This window comes from Larus michahellis, chromosome 15 (assembly GCF_964199755.1).
Source record: "Larus michahellis chromosome 15, bLarMic1.1, whole genome shotgun sequence".
NCBI classification, from domain to species: Eukaryota; Metazoa; Chordata; class Aves; order Charadriiformes; family Laridae; genus Larus; species Larus michahellis.
Window position 1 is genome coordinate 9,167,137 of NC_133910.1, and position 15,231 is coordinate 9,182,367.

Sequence of the window (15,231 nt, forward strand, 5' to 3'; positions counted from 1 at the left end):
CGGTCCTGGCTCGCTGTGAGCCCTCGGCCGCCCCGGCAGCCTCCTGGACGGGCCCTTCTCGCCCGACGCCGGGAGTGTCGTGTGGGGGGACGACAGAGGAGTTCCCTGCTCTCGCTGGTGGGGGGTCTGCGGTCGGACGTGGCCGTGCCCAGGTCACCTCCGCGCAGCAGCCGCGAAGCCGTCGCCATCTGGGGACGCCCGGGCTGGGAAGCGGCGCCCGGCGCCCATGCCAGGAGCTCCGCAGACCCTCAGCTTGCGCTCGGAGCAGCCTAATTAGAGCTGGCTTTAAAATGCCAGCAGTGTAAAAACGCACAGGGTCTCTGGGACTGCAGGTCTTTGTCTATGAGTATCTGGGCAACACAAAGAGCGTCTCTGTAATGCTGCGAATGGGTGTTGTCCTCTCCTATGGAGGATGTAGTGTAGATGCTGTGTAGGGACCGTGTGCGATAGCGTCTATTACAGAGAATAGTGATGATTGAAAAACCAGCAGTATCTTTTTATAAATCTTGCAGCTCGTGTAGCTACTGCTTCCAGAAGAGCTCTGTATGTGTTGAGAAGAATTCTTTCTGTGTTATTTCTTTCTTGTTGGTATGCTCGTGCAGGAGAATAAAATGCAGATTATCGGTGCAGTTTGATAAGCATTTGCTTTTGGTTTCAAAAGCTCCTGTGCTTTCAAAAAGCCCAAAAGGGCAATATACTTTCATCCCATTTAAGATTTATAAAGTGTGTCAAACAGCTGATATGAAATCGCTTAAACAGATCACTGTTGTGGCTCTCTATTCTTTCTCATCTCAGGTATTTCTGGAGACAAGGTAGAGATAGACCCTGTTACTAATCAGAAGGCCAGCACTAAGTTTTGGATTAAGCAGAAGCCCATTTCAATCGATTCTGAACTCCTCTGTGCCTGTGACCTTGCGGAAGAAAAAAGCCCAAGTGAGTAGTCCTTTTTATTTATGTTCTCTCTTCTCTCCCTCCCTGTGTGTGCTAGATGTCCAAAGAATTATTGCTACCATGTCCTTTTCTTTCTATAGGTGTATTTTATTCATCATAGGATGTTTTTAATCTGACTCGATTCTGTTATAGAGAACACAACATAAACAGAGACACATTTGATGAGTGTCCTTTTAATGCTGCGTACAGCTAATGGCATCACGAGGAGCGTTTCTTGCCCCCTGTCCGTAGCTGCTAACGTCGTTGTGCCAGGGAAACGCTGCCTTTGCCTGGCTGCTCTTTAGCCCCATAGCACAGAAGTCAAATATGTGTTTGGACATAATTGCAATTTTTTTGAACTTCGTAACATCCCAACTGGTTTTAAATAATTTCTTAGGTGCAATTGAGGATCTCGGACATAGAGTAAGTATCAGTGCAGTCTAAATTTGCTTCAGCCGTGGCTGGAGGATCCCTGGCATCAGGACGCGCCGCTCCAAGCGCTCAGTTTGGGGAAAGCCGTGGCGGTTCCTGGCCAGTGGCAAAGGCTGAGCTGGGGGGGACGGTGATGGACGGGGGGACATCCCCGTTCAGCCGGTCGTCAACCGGAGGTCAGTTTGCTGTGTTCAGAGCGCGACTTCAAAAGCCAGGTGCTTTTGCTGGTTGTATCGGTGGAGTAATGAGAGTCTGTAGCTGTAAAATTTGTTTTAAAAAGCACAAGATGGGCCCTGCGGGAGTTGGGCAATGTCTCCCGCTGGTGCCAAAATGTAACTATCTACTGTCAAAAAGTAACTGTGGTTCAAAAGCTCAGATGGGTTTTATTACACTTGTGCTTTTGCAGGGTAGGGATGCTCAGTATTAAGTACTTATCTGCAAGGTGACAGAGAGGGAGAATTATGTGATACATATTTACAGAGGTAATGATCTGTTGAATTCTCTTGGAAGAGTAAATTTATGGCTGCCACAGATTTTATCAGCAATTATTGAACTATATCCTTCTCCCCTTCATTACCCCTTCCTACTTCCATGTTCTTAGTCCAGTCATTGTCTTCGTTTTCTGTCTCTCCAGCAAGATTTCATGGTCCTTGGGAAGGCATGATCCCAAGGAGAGACTTCCCTGGTGACCAGGCAGCCCAAAGCGTGTGATGGTTGTCTTTAGGTGCAGTTTTGCGTTTATAAATGTATTATTAACACCTCTGGGCTTGTAGCCACATTTCATTTCAAATGCAAACGCTCGTGGTGGTAAAATTGTGCCCACAAAACGAGGCTGTATCCGAAAAGCCAGCCTTGCAAGCTGAGGTTTCCAGCTCACACTTCCGTCAGCACGAGAGTCTGAGACCTTCAAGCTGTCCTTCAACCTCCAGGACTGCATCCTGCGGGGGACGGGGCTCTTCAGCCCCAGAGGCAGCACCTGCTGCTGTGGGGAGTTATGTTTGTACCCAAATCCTGCCAACCCAGGCAGAAATCAGGGACAGGATTTCAACCCCCAGATAGAGCCCCGTGGTGGAAGGGCAGTACCTTCCCGTGGAGACCATTGAATGAAGAACCGCGGTCACTTTGGAGAGGATGCTGACAGGTTACAACAGAGGCAACCTTTATGATACTGAGGTTTTTTATTTACTCATTTTCACATGGCCGTCATAAACTTTTCTTATTAAATAAGCGTTCAGCATAGTTCTGAAAGGTGAAAATAATTCGTCCTGAAATCTGCTGACCTCTTCCCGATTCACTAAAGATGTTCCAAAAGTCATTATTTTAGACCAGTAGAAGAGACTTTTAGTGTGACATCTCAGAATGATACATTTTGGGGAACTCTTAACAGCAGATCACTATCTCTTGAATTTTAAATGGAAAAAAGTTATTTTAGTAGCATAAAGGAATGAAACTCACTGTATTTCACAAGTTTTGTCTGTGATTTTTATCAGCATAGTGATATATGTTTGTAGCAGAGTTTACATCAAAAATTATTCCTGGATCTTCCTTGAATGAATTATTGCAAAGAAAGAGAGGCTGAGTAAAGATAAGGTCTTCAAGTTCTGCAATATATTTTGTTTTCATGTTTTTATCTCTTGTAACACAGACATGCTCCATCTCGTCTTTCGGAAGTGTTCCGCACATGTAACAAAGCTCGCACAGTTACACCGGGCGAAAACACTGTGTGTTTTATTCAGCTGCCTGCCCTCCCTAGGCGTTGGTGGTTGGGGTTAGAACAAAGCCGAGTCCCGCGTCGCTAGGCTGACTCCTTGTCCTTCTGCAGAGGGGCGAAAGGTTTGCGGGAGCCTCCGAACGTGACCTTACATTTTTTTAGAAAGGGCAAGGGCTGTTGGGAGTGGAGTTTGGTCGCCGTGATCAGCATAGCTGGAGGTTTCTGCGACAGTTGTTCCTCTGAATGTGATAATTAACACAGTTTAATATTCAGTTAGCTCTTACTTTCTGCAGATTAAAGAGATTTCAGACTTTTTACATGCACTTTTCTGCAGAAAAGTTAAAATAGGAACTGTGTATCAACATAGCGGAGAGCTCACGCTTATGTTCTGTTAGTTTTCTCTGAAAAGACAGGTTCGTGCGGTGAAGCTTTAGTGGCACTTGTGTGAGCGTTAAAGGACTCAACATCTTCAGAGGTGACGTGTTGTGAATATTTACGGATGGACTCGGAGTCGCTCTGGATGGGCTGAAGCTTCCCTTCCCTGTGCTGCCAGTTCACAGAACTTGAGCCGAGTTCCGTGAGAACAGAAAATGAAAACAGAAAGCTTTGGCGTCTAATTTGCCATTAGTGTGGGTATTGTAGGCAGGAACGGCTGATGATTTTTTGTTTGCCCTTGTAGTAGGCCTGGGTCAGCATTTGAATTTTTATTTGTAAATTAAATCAGACTCCCTGAATTTAGACAGAGGGAAGAGGTAATGGCCCTGCTGGCTCGATCAAATGCCATTAGAACCTGAAGACACTGTGTATAAACGGCTTGTTTAAATCAGGTTCCGTCTGATTATCACGAGAGATTCTCGATGTTTTGAGTCTTGAAAGGAAGCATCCTATCATTGAGAAATAAGATTTAAGCCTTAATAAAGTAGTTGTCATTTTTATAGCTGAAAAGAGCTTTGTATCTCAATTAAGTGTACATAATATAAAGTCTTAAGGAAGCAACATAATACATTTAATACAATTATATCCCTTTGCAATAGTGTAATTTAAAGGAAATCTGATTCTGTTAATGTCTCTTACATTACTTGGACAAGAGAGAAACTTCAGTGTCACTGCCTGCTGCCTTCTTACAAAGTGCACTGTGGACCAAGCGTGGCTGTGATGGACGCGTGGTGGCCGTCCCTCCCGAGGGCCAGGGCTACCAGGCTGCCTCCGCACCGTGCCACAGCAGCGCCGAGCCAGCGCCGGGGCGTGGAGGGGCGAGCAGAGCGCGGGGCAAGTCTCTGAGCGGTGCTGGGGCTCACTTACAGTTTTCAAAACACATGGGGTTCTTCCATTCGTGTGTATTTCACGATAGCTGCAGAAATCAGATTTATTTGATAATTTACTTGAAACACTGAAGAAACGTTCTCCGTGATCCTTTTTCTGCTTTTTTTTTCATTTGTTTTAATGAAGCAGATACATCTCAGTTGGTAGGTCAAAATATCCTTAATATTAAGGTAGTCTAAACAAAGGTGTTCTGTAGGTCGCGGAGTACATTGGTAACTTCAGTTTGTAATTTAATTGCCTGCTTTGCACCCTGCAGCTTAAGATTTCCTTTAAATTCTTATTCCATTGTTGCACTGGGGCTTAACAGAGTGTTAACCTGGTAATAGGCACAGGGCCTCCCCATTATATGTCTCGCTATCGAGCGGTTCTGCATGACTAGTTAAAAAAGATGGCAAGAAGATTAATGAAAGCCGCCTAGTACAGAAGGGGGGTAGGTACCTTTGCAAGACTTCTAGCGAGGAGATATTAGAGCTGAACCAGAGCTTGGCTTTTTCTTTATCCTGTGACCTTTGAACCTGCCTTACTGTCGAGAGCTGCCAGCGGAGCCGACGTTTTGATTGATGTTGCTACACGAGTCAGTCTTTCCCATTGAATTCCACATCTGCACGAAAATAGCTTTTCTAGCAGTATTCATACTGGCTGTAAGTGATAGCCAAAGTGATGCCTGAAACGCTTTTATGTAGTTTTCGTTTAAAGCTAAAGGTATTTGATGTTTTAATTCAGTATCCAGTTCCTCCAGATTATGCACGTTGGGTAATACTAATTTAATGAATTCATTATTGGGTTGTGAAAGGACTAAAAACATACAGAAAGCATTGGGAAGGCATGGATTCCTGCTGCTCGGGGAGCTTAAATAGAGACGTTGCACGTTTGCTCAGAGCCCTGCAGTGGAGGCAGAGCAGAGAGGCAACAATTATCCGTGTGCTCTGCAAATGGTGCACAAAATATTGTGTGGAATTTCCTAATATTCGAGCTCCCGCTGTGAATAATGCGGTGTGTGAAATTACGGAAGAAAATCCGTACTTGATACGAGACTAATCACAGATTCTGGTCAAAAGGTAAAAAAAATGGGTTCAGCTGAGAAAATGTTCCCAAACTTCAGGCTCAGAGTGAAAGAAATCTCAAAGTGTGTAACAGAGAGATGAGTCCGAGCGCATGTGGACGTGGGTTTGCCGAGCAGGTGGATGCCTCAGAGGGACGGCAGCGACGGCACAGATGGCACGGGGCTTTGCCACGTTCCCCGTTTTCCGTGGCAGGGCCCAATCGTGCTGGGATGGGGGGCACCCGAGCCCTGGTGATGCCGGGGGTGTCAGGGACCTGCGGCACCCAGGCCCCAGCGACGCCAGGCGTGTCGGGGACCTGGGGAGTAGCCACGAGCGTTTGGTGTTGGGTCCCGGGCCGTGCCCGCCCGGGGCGGGGGTCTGGCAGGAGGGGACCCCCTCGCCCGCAGCCGAAGGGGCAGGGGGGGTTTGGGCTCTCCTGTCCCCCCGGCGGGGCAGCAGCGCATTAACCCATCCCCATCGAAGCCTTCTCGTAAAAGTACTCTGGAGCACAATCAGGAGTGCGCATTGCCTCATCCTTTTAACAAATATGTTTTGTAGCCCTATTAAAAGGGGTCTTCATCTATCCTGTCAAAGCTATTCTGCTGGGGTTTTTTAGTTTAATTACACTATCCAATTAAAACTCCTTGCTGCATTTTGATTCGCTTCTCCTTGGGCTTGAGTGGATATGACATTTACAAGGCTCGCCTTTCAAGCAGACAATGGCGTGATTGATGAGGTGCAGACGCAATGAAGGAGGCGATTGCCATGTGGAAACACTGCTTAGTGCATTTTGATTTATTTATCATCTTTTTTCCCAAACAAGGTTGCTGGTGAAGAGGTTTTGGGCAACCCCCAGTTCCACCTCAATTTTCACCATTCTTGCAAAAATCTTTATTAGTATTCTGCCTTTGATAATAATTAGAAGAAGAAACAAAAGGCTTTGGGGAAAAAAAAATCCAGATGCGTGAATAGTTACCACAGTTTGACATAAAAGTGGATGTATGCAGCACTTTAATTGCAACTCTGCTTTCGGGACATCTGGAAACAAAACATCGACTAATAGCAATGTTTTATAATAAGCCTACAGTAGAATATAAAGACCTGAGCTGTAGGAAAAGTGATCATGAAATATGCTGCTCCCTGAGAGAACGGGGCAAGCCAGCAGGACTACAACTATTATTTTTTTCTTTAACATTCATATCGTTTGTTCCCACTTCGGTAATGCCTTGGTTTGAAGGAGATCCGTCGCAGGGACGTGGCGTGCAGCCGGAGCTCACCAGTGGTTCCACCCATATCGGCGGGGTCAGGATTTCATCCGTAACTTTGACTGCCCTCACTACCTCTGGAGACATCACCTCTAAAATACGTACCTCTCGGATAAATATCACTTGTATAAAATGGGCTTAACCCCACTTTTACACTCAGGACAACATTCCTGTTCAATCCGTGTTGCTAAGCGAGCTCGGTACCGTATCCCTGATAATCCAGCTGTGGCTGCGGTGCAGCTCGTGACACCCTCCTAGAAGAAAAATTCCAAGTTTTCTTGTTATTAGAGGTTGTCCGGATGGGTGTTTTGATGGTGCTCCAACACTTCATTTCTGTAGGACCTTCAGGCCCTGCTCCAGGGTCACAGCATCATTTTTGAGGCAGCGCGTGTGGACTTCAAACAGCAGAGTCCCTCCCCAGAGCTTTTAGGTTAAATGGTGAGCAGAGGTTACCCCATTTCATGCGGTGCTTTAATTAATTTGCCTTTGTACAGAAACGTTGCTTGTGTGTGTTTTATTTTCATCATTCCTTGCCTTTTTACTAGTGTGTTTCTAATTCTTTGCAATCCTTTCTGAGTCTGTGAGAAGAGACGTCAAGGTTTGACCCTGTTGTAGTCACAATTTCTGAAATGGTGAAAATCTGTGATGATGGCAAATGATGCCCATAAGTGTTTTGTTCTTCAGCGAGGTCTTTCTCTAGCTATTTATTCCACTAATAACTCTTAATTGTTGACTTCTGCCTTATGGCCCTGTAATGACAAAGCAATCATCAAGGTATATTGAAAAATTAACATAAATTTGCATTTCCCGGTGTTTGTTTTCTGTTTTGTCCAATTCATGAATATTCTTTTCATCCTCCATCTAATTAGTGATTTAATTCAGTGCATACTGTTTTAAAGACTGGCATTGGCAAAAGAGAAGTTTTTGATACAGTCTCAATGGGGGCATGGGAGAGGAAGAAGGAAAACTGTTTCTAGTCTTGGCAGATTTGGTAAAAAGAAGCATCTTTTCTTGTGCAAATTCACATCCTTCCACTGTTTCCAGGCAAAAAAAAAGTGTATTTTTTAGACTCTGTATTACTCAGATGAAAAAGTGAAAATCTTTTTCACCTGTATGAAGTGAAGCATGGCGGACTGCAGAATTTTTGTGTATTTTCCCAAGATTGTAACTTGCAGAAATTAGCCCAAGATTTACCAATGACTGCATAAGCACATTTTAGTCAGTAGTTCTGGAAGCTGTAATTCAGCAATATTTCTCACCTGCTGCATGTCAGCGCAGAAGCGCTGAGGGCCGGGGGATGGAGCGCAGGGCGGGGGTTGCAGGAGTTCAGTTGCACCAGGGCTGCGCCAGGGGAGAGGAGGAGGGTGAGCAGCAGGTTTGCAGCTGGCCGTGCCGCTGCGTCTGGGGGGATGGTTGGTTATGCCGCGACTAGCCTCTGCCTTCACTTTTTTGGCAGGATTCTACTGTTAAAAATGAGGAGATATGCCAAACGATTGAACTGAAGACGTGGCGCTGAAAGAGCAAATGGTCTCTCCTCAGTGAATTTGCAGTGAATTAGCATCTTGCCCTTCTGCCCGAGTCTGCTGTCGGCTTTTCTCCAGGTGTAGCCACACAGGAACCTATTAGTGTGCCAGGGCTAGACAAGATTTATCCGCACTCGGAGCCGAGGCCAAAGGGCGCCCGTGGGACGATGTGGGTTCCTGGAGGTCGCAGCGGGGCGAGCTCGGCGTGGGCCGGGGGGGCACGGCAGGAGCGGGGCTGGTGCAGGGCACCGGCACGAAACCGGCACGGGTTTGCTGAGCTCTGCTATAGCACGGCAAACGCCTGTGGTAACAGATGAGCTCCTGTCAGTTCATTTGCCTTCCATAAATGTTTTAACAGGTAAACATAGCTGGGAATAACATGCATTTTCCATCGTACAGCTGATTAATTCTGATTGCAAAATATTGAGGTTTCCCCCTGTTCCGTTCACCCTCGCCATCCGCTGCAGAGGCCGACACTAAGGACCCTTCTGCCCGGCCCCGGGGCAGGGCAGTGACAGACGGCGCTGGCGCGTGCTGGAGTTGAACGCTGTGTTCAGACCCGCAAGCTAAAGGACACCAAACGGTTGTTGATGTAGGAGTCGTAGTAATGAAGCCGTTCGTGCAAGATCTGCATTTGTTTTAATCCTATCATCATGTGCGGTAGACGCCACTTGAGCTGCTGCTGTTTGTTACCAGATATTCTTATATGGAAATGTAAAACCATTGAAGTTCCTATTGATCTCTGAATTGTCAGGGGTGGTGCTCTATTGGAAAGAGGTACATCACATATTTAAGCACTCTTGGAAATGGAAATCAATCTCACAATTCATAAATTCCGTCTGGCTAGAGTAGTAGCAGAGCAAAGTGCCAGTTATGATTTCAATGAACTAATATTTCATGCTGTAAATAGTGTAATGTGGACACGGCGCACATAAACATAATGCTGTAATGGGGCTTTCCAAAGAAAAGTCTTCTCAGCTTCTTTCCACTAAATCACCCGTCAGGGCGAGGGACTGGGTTATGCCGCCTGCGCGGCGGGTTGTGCACAACCGTGGCGGTGCCGCGTCCCCTGCGGCTCCCGCGAGCCTGTGCTGGGGTGCGGGTGCATGGCTCAGCCAGCGCCTCGCCAGGGAGGCAGGGACCGGAGCCGCCCCGTGCCAGCGGGACCGGGAGCGCGAGCACTGCCCGTGGCTGTGCCGCAGCAGCCGGCGGCCTGGCGTGCTGTGCCGGAGCGGGTGTGCGGCGCTGGCGGCACCGGGCAGTGCTGGGCTTCCCGGGGGAGCAGGGTGAGCTCTGCCTCCTGCGCCAGGGCACGTCGGGATTGTTATTGGCAGCTGTGGCTCTAATTGTCATCAAAAGAGCTGACTCCTCACAATCCTAAAATAAGTGCTCGAAATAAAGTTCTGTGTTCTGCTTCTGTCAGCTGTACAAATAATTCTGCCAGAAAGGAGTAAATCACCGGTTTAAAAGAAAGATGGGAGTACTGGGGAGGGTTTGTTTGTCAGGCATGATGGAGGCTGTGGTCCCACTTAATTTTCATGTTAATATTTCACCCTGTGGTGCTGTGCCCTGTGGGGTGGTGCCCGGCGGGGCGGCAGCGCGTTGGGCCTCTGCTCCCTGCGCCCGGCGCAGGTTGTGCCGCTCCCACCATGGCGGCTGCCGCGCCGCACAGCCAGCCGCTCCCCGCCTGTGTCCATGAACACGCTGAGGGGTTTTGTGTCACCATTGGCTTCACGGAGCAGGTGGGTGCGTGCTCTGGGGGAGGCGAGTGGGGGAGCCCCGGGTGCTGTGGTGGGGGCAGTGTGCGTGGTGTGTCCGCCCCGTCTCAGGGAAGGACAGCCAGCAAGCGGGCAGAGAGCCAGCCGGGAGAGAGGAGCTGTGAGGTGTAAGGCTCTTCCTTGGCTTCCGGCACTTTCCAAGTCCCCCAGCCTTTCCTACCAACCAGTCTGTGCTGGGGGCAGCAGCCTCCGAAGCAGCTGGCAAGGGGAGGTCAGTGTGGAGCAAGTGGGCTTCTTGGGTGGAAGAAGATGCGGAGAGAAGCATTTAAACCAGGTGACAGGAGTCTTGATCGACACCAAGAACCATCCCATGAACTTCCAAGACCCAAACCAAAGAATCTTCTTGGGCAGAGAATGGATGGAGAAAAGCCCTGCTGAGAAGGACTTGGGGGTGTTGGTGGGTGAGAAGCTCAACACGCCCTGGCAATGTGCGCTGGCAGCCCAGAAACCCCCCGCAGCCTGGGCTGCATCCCCAGCAGCGTGGGCAGCAGGGCGAGGGGGGGGTTCTGCCCCTCAGCTCCGCTCGGGGGAGACCCCCCTGCAGCGCTGCCTCCAGCGCTGGGGCACCTACAGCAGAAGGACACGGAGCTGTTGGAGCGGGGCCAGAGGAGGCCCCGGAGATGCTGGGAGGGCTGGAGCCCCTCTGCTGTGAGGACAGGCTGAGAGAGCTGGGGGGGTTCAGCCTGGAGAAGAGAAGGCTCCGGGGAGACCTTCCAGCCCCTTCCAGTCCCTCAAGGGGCTCCAGGAAAGCTGGGGAGGGACTCTGGATCAGGGAGGGGAGCCATGGGACGAGGGGGAAGGGTTTTACACTGAAAGAGGGGAGATTGAGATGAGATCTGAGGAAGAAATTCTTTGCCGTGAGGGTGGTGAGCCCCTGGCCCAGGTTGCCCCGAGAAGCTGTGGCTGCCCCATCCCTGGAGGGGTTCAAGGCCAGGTTGGACGGGGCTTGGAGCAACCTGGGCTGGTGGGAGGTGTCCCTGCCCAGGGCAGGGGGTGGCACTGGGTGGGCTTTGAGGTCCCTTCCCACCCAAACCATTCTGTGATTCTATGATTCTAATCCCCCAGACCATGTTTTGTGGCATTTTCATATTTATTAATCAGTTTCTGTAACTGTGTAATATCAAATGTCCAAGGAAAGCTGTGGTAGCTGGTGGGGCGCGGTGCTGTGTCCTGTCCCCAGGAAAGGTGCACGGGCACTTTTGGAATCATAAAGATGCTGAATTCAGTCCCACGCAGAGCCGGGCGTGCATGCATTAACATACTGATGAGCTCCCAGCTAGGAATTCCCGCATTTTTAGTACCACCGAGGCATCATTTGTCAAATGATTTAAAGGGGTTTTTTTATTATTATTATTAGCCAATTTTTCAATATAGAATTTATATTCCAGATTAGTGCATCATAATGGTGTTTAATTAACATGCCACAATAAAATACTCGCATCTCAAATTTTCTGGCCACAGATCTGAGCATATATCAGTCACTTTTTGGAAATCTGGAGAATAAGATAATGTAAATAAGATTTCAAATTAGCTTTCCTCCAGAAAAGACCCGAATTTACAGTAATGTGGCTGTTACTTTATGGATTACTAACTTGGGCCTTTGAACTGAAAACTGGTGGAAATGTATAATGTATGGAATATGCTTAATTTTAATCCATACAAGTGAAGGATATTGTGCGTTATTCCATGTTCTGCACGTAGACCTCGCAGGTAGAGCCGTCCCTCCCGTCCCGCCGTAGGGCTGTCCCAGGCCGGTGGCTGCCACGCCGGGAGCCTGGCTGGGCTCAGCACCTCGCGTCTGTTCCATCACTTCAAACCTCCGTTTGGGATCGAGCAGCGGTGAGGCCAGCCGGCAAAGTGCTACGCAGATAAAAATTACAGTTATACTTTAATTTTGATTGTCCTGCTTGTAGGAAGTGAGATTCCTGGGTTTGAGCGTCTATTTATAGCATCGTTCCTGCATCCTGGTGTATTTTACAGTGGTGACGTTTCCCTTTGCCCTGAGCAACTGGAGAGGTTGTTGGAGTGGTGATTCTGGGGTTAATTGGCCTTTTGTTTTAAATATAGCACTTATATTCTGCATGTGATGGCTATACGGTGAATAGTTACATGAAGTAGTCCTAACGTGGTAGTTCGGCTGAAATATAGTCGTGGGCGGAACGGGAGCTAACTAGCCATTTGATAGATTTTTGCATTTCCTGCAGTGGGGATGTGATGGGAAAACGAACTTTATTGAATAGGGTTCAGCTGCTCCTGTAAGCCACCACTTGCCTTAAATTGAAATGACATGAGAAGCCTGTCAGCGTTTCATTACTTCCTTCTGTTGTGCTGATGGTATGCTAAGATCACCATCTGTGTTTTTCTTCTGTCAGGCACACAAGCTCCACTGAAACTTTACAGGAATATTCTGAACAGGTTTTTTTTTTTCTTATCTTTACAGGTCATGCAATATTTAAACTTACATATCTAAGCAATCATGACTACAAACACCTTTACTTTGAATCAGATGCTGCTACTGTCAATGAAATTGTACTGAAGGTGAGTATTAAATTTTAACGTGAGCCAAAATCCTGGGTGTTTTACCACTTGTGAGACATGAAAGTCTGCAAGAGGCTCTGGAAATACATGAACGGTGCGGTTCCTGAGGACCACTGAGGTGCGTTTGACTCCCCAGGCTAGTTGCTTGGTGCCTACTCATTTTTCCAACAGCTGTACAGCAGACTGCCTATTTGTGTGTAAGAGTTCCTTTTATACTTGTTTCTAGTTAATAGAGACACCAGTTTTCTGTGGGATTTTATAGGAAACTACCAAATTTTATTGTGCCTGGGTAGTTTCCTCCTCCAGACACTTGAGATGGTCGTCAAGCCCCGTGTCGTGGCGGAGGTGCAGGTGCCGTGCGGGGCTGATGCCCTGCCGCAGGACCCGCGTCTGGCAAAGCATCGCGGTGCTCCCGGCCCTGCCGTGTGGCTGCCGGCGCAGGGCCCAGCCTTGGGGACGCGGGCAAGGACCCGGCTGGTGCAGGCAGCGAAGCGGGACGGCAAGGCAGGGAGGGAGCAGCCACCCCGGTGGAGCTCGGCAGCGGGGCGGGCGGCCGAGCAAAGGTCCCGGCACCGCGGGGCTTGCGGAGACAGAGTGGCTGTTGTTCAGAGGCTCCAGGAGGGCTCCGGTAAAACCACACGTTGGCATCATGTTCACGGCCCCAGCACTGGCCCAGGCAGAGGCAGCGACAGCCAGGACAGCGCTTCGCTCCCGCCGTCCACGCGCCGTCCAGGCGGCTGGGCCGCACGCGGGGTCTGCACAGAGCAAAAAGGCTGTTTTTTCCCCACCCTGGTACTTTCTCAGAATCGTTAGCTTTTCCCGTGTCTCAGTACATACACATATTGACTTACTTTCTGAAACAAATTTTTGTAACGCTCTTGGAAGATTAAACTTAGTTTTCTACAAGCTAATATTTTGTAGCAATTCAGAATTTAAAAAGCAGTAATTTTGGCAAGCCATCTGTTAGGTTTGCTTTTATTTTCTATGTGGCATTTAGAGGATTGCTGAATAACGGACATACAATAAAATGATTCTTACTAATAATGTAAAATGTGAATGTATTTTGGGGGGTTTTCTGCTTACTTTCTGAACTGTTAGGCCGATTCTTTTGTTCCTACTTTATCTTAAATAAGCTGTTGGAATCCAGAACACTTGACACATCTGAGACTGGTCATAAAAGAAGGTTAAAAAAAAAAAGGTTTGCTATGAATAGCATGAATATTCCAGAGAGAAATGTTATTAAACAGTACTTTTTTTCTTAAGTTGCATATTGTTTATATAGAACATTTTCTGGTTTTGTGCCTAAGTTACCAGTTTGTTTTCAATTCTGTCAGCGTTAGGAGATGCGGAGAAATCAGACTTTTCAAATTAGGCTTTTTACATGATCAAGTGAGAAAGACCGAGGCTTTATTGACCATGAAAATTCCCTATATTTTTATGCCTTAAGCTGTAATATGCAATGAAAGTGAAACACTCTACAGTGCATAAAATTGTGCAAGTTTTAAGCCACAGCATATTAACCAGCTAATGGCAGACCAAAGGGCATTTTTATCTTTTTGATTCTTGCATTAACCTTCCATTAAAATTATCTATGTGATTATCACAAAGCATTGGAGATAATAAATTTAGAGAATAGCAGGCTTGTTAAATATCATTTAAAAATGCTTTCATCAAGTAAAATGTGCCAAAACACGGGGAAACTGAGATTAGCTGAGTATGCAAACATCGTAACGAAAGAATTATTTTTATTGAAGCTGATAAAGTCTTTTATTGAAGCCCGTTACTATATTAGACCAGCCCTGTGGGTCTTCACGACTTGCTGCGTTCGCTGGCGGTTTGGGTGTCGAGGGAGGGAGCGGGATGCTGAGAGCCCGCGGCCGCCAGTGGGGGGGAAGGCGGCCGGTGCCGAGCGGGGCGCTGCGGAGCTCCGGGCTCTCGCTGCCACCCTGCTGCCAGCTCGCTGGGACGCTTCCACCAAAGCTTCGTTGTGTTGGTGTGTGAGGGCCCCTGTCCCCCCCGGGCTCTCCCACTGAACCACCAACGAAATTAAATACCGTTTCGTGTCTTTGCAGGTTAACTATATTCTAGAGTCGCGAGCAAGCACAGCCAGAGCAGATTATTTTGCTCAGAAACAAAGAAAACTGAGCAGGAGAACAAGCTTTAGCTTCCAGAAGGAGAAGAAATCGGGACAGCAGTGACGCCAAGCCTGGAGGAGAGCCTGTCTGCCGAAGTCGGAGGAGGAGACGCTCCCCACCGCCCGAGACAGGTGGGAGCCAGGACTGCGGTGCTCCTGCTGCCGACAGGCGGGAGCAGCCGGGGAAGAAATCTGAATTATCCCGTCTCTCACGGTTGGAAGATTATCCCTCGTCGGTGATGGGAAGTCTCCCCTGTGACAAAAATAAAGAGCCATATCAGCCGGAAAGAAGACTGTTACGCATCAGGTTCCTTTGATTAGAAATAAGAGAATGACGTAGACTGGCATCATTTAATTACTGTATTATGTACAATCACAAGAAGAGATGTGATTACATATTATTTCACAGCCTGGTTAAAATAAATTATATACATCTGTAATACACCCACGTACACACAGGTATTGCTTGTGACATGATCAAATTTCTAAAAACAAAATGTAGGACAAATGTATCCATTTTTACTATTAATAAACAGATGTAATCTTTTTCAAGG

At 47.8% G+C, this 15,231-nt stretch overlaps 1 protein-coding gene across 6 annotated transcripts in view; it reads left to right on the top strand.

Moving 5' to 3' along the window:
- MAPKAP1 (MAPK associated protein 1) overlaps positions 1–15,231 on the top strand; it is a 105,666-nt gene extending 90,435 nt beyond the window's left edge. For all 6 annotated transcript variants that reach the window (XM_074609057.1, XM_074609062.1, XM_074609061.1 and 3 more), the window contains 3 exons: positions 796–933; positions 12,446–12,543; positions 14,616–15,231. In XM_074609057.1, the coding sequence (XP_074465158.1) occupies positions 796–933; positions 12,446–12,543; positions 14,616–14,741 (362 nt within the window). In that variant the 3' untranslated portion in view covers positions 14,742–15,231. The remainder of the gene's footprint in view (positions 1–795; positions 934–12,445; positions 12,544–14,615) is intronic.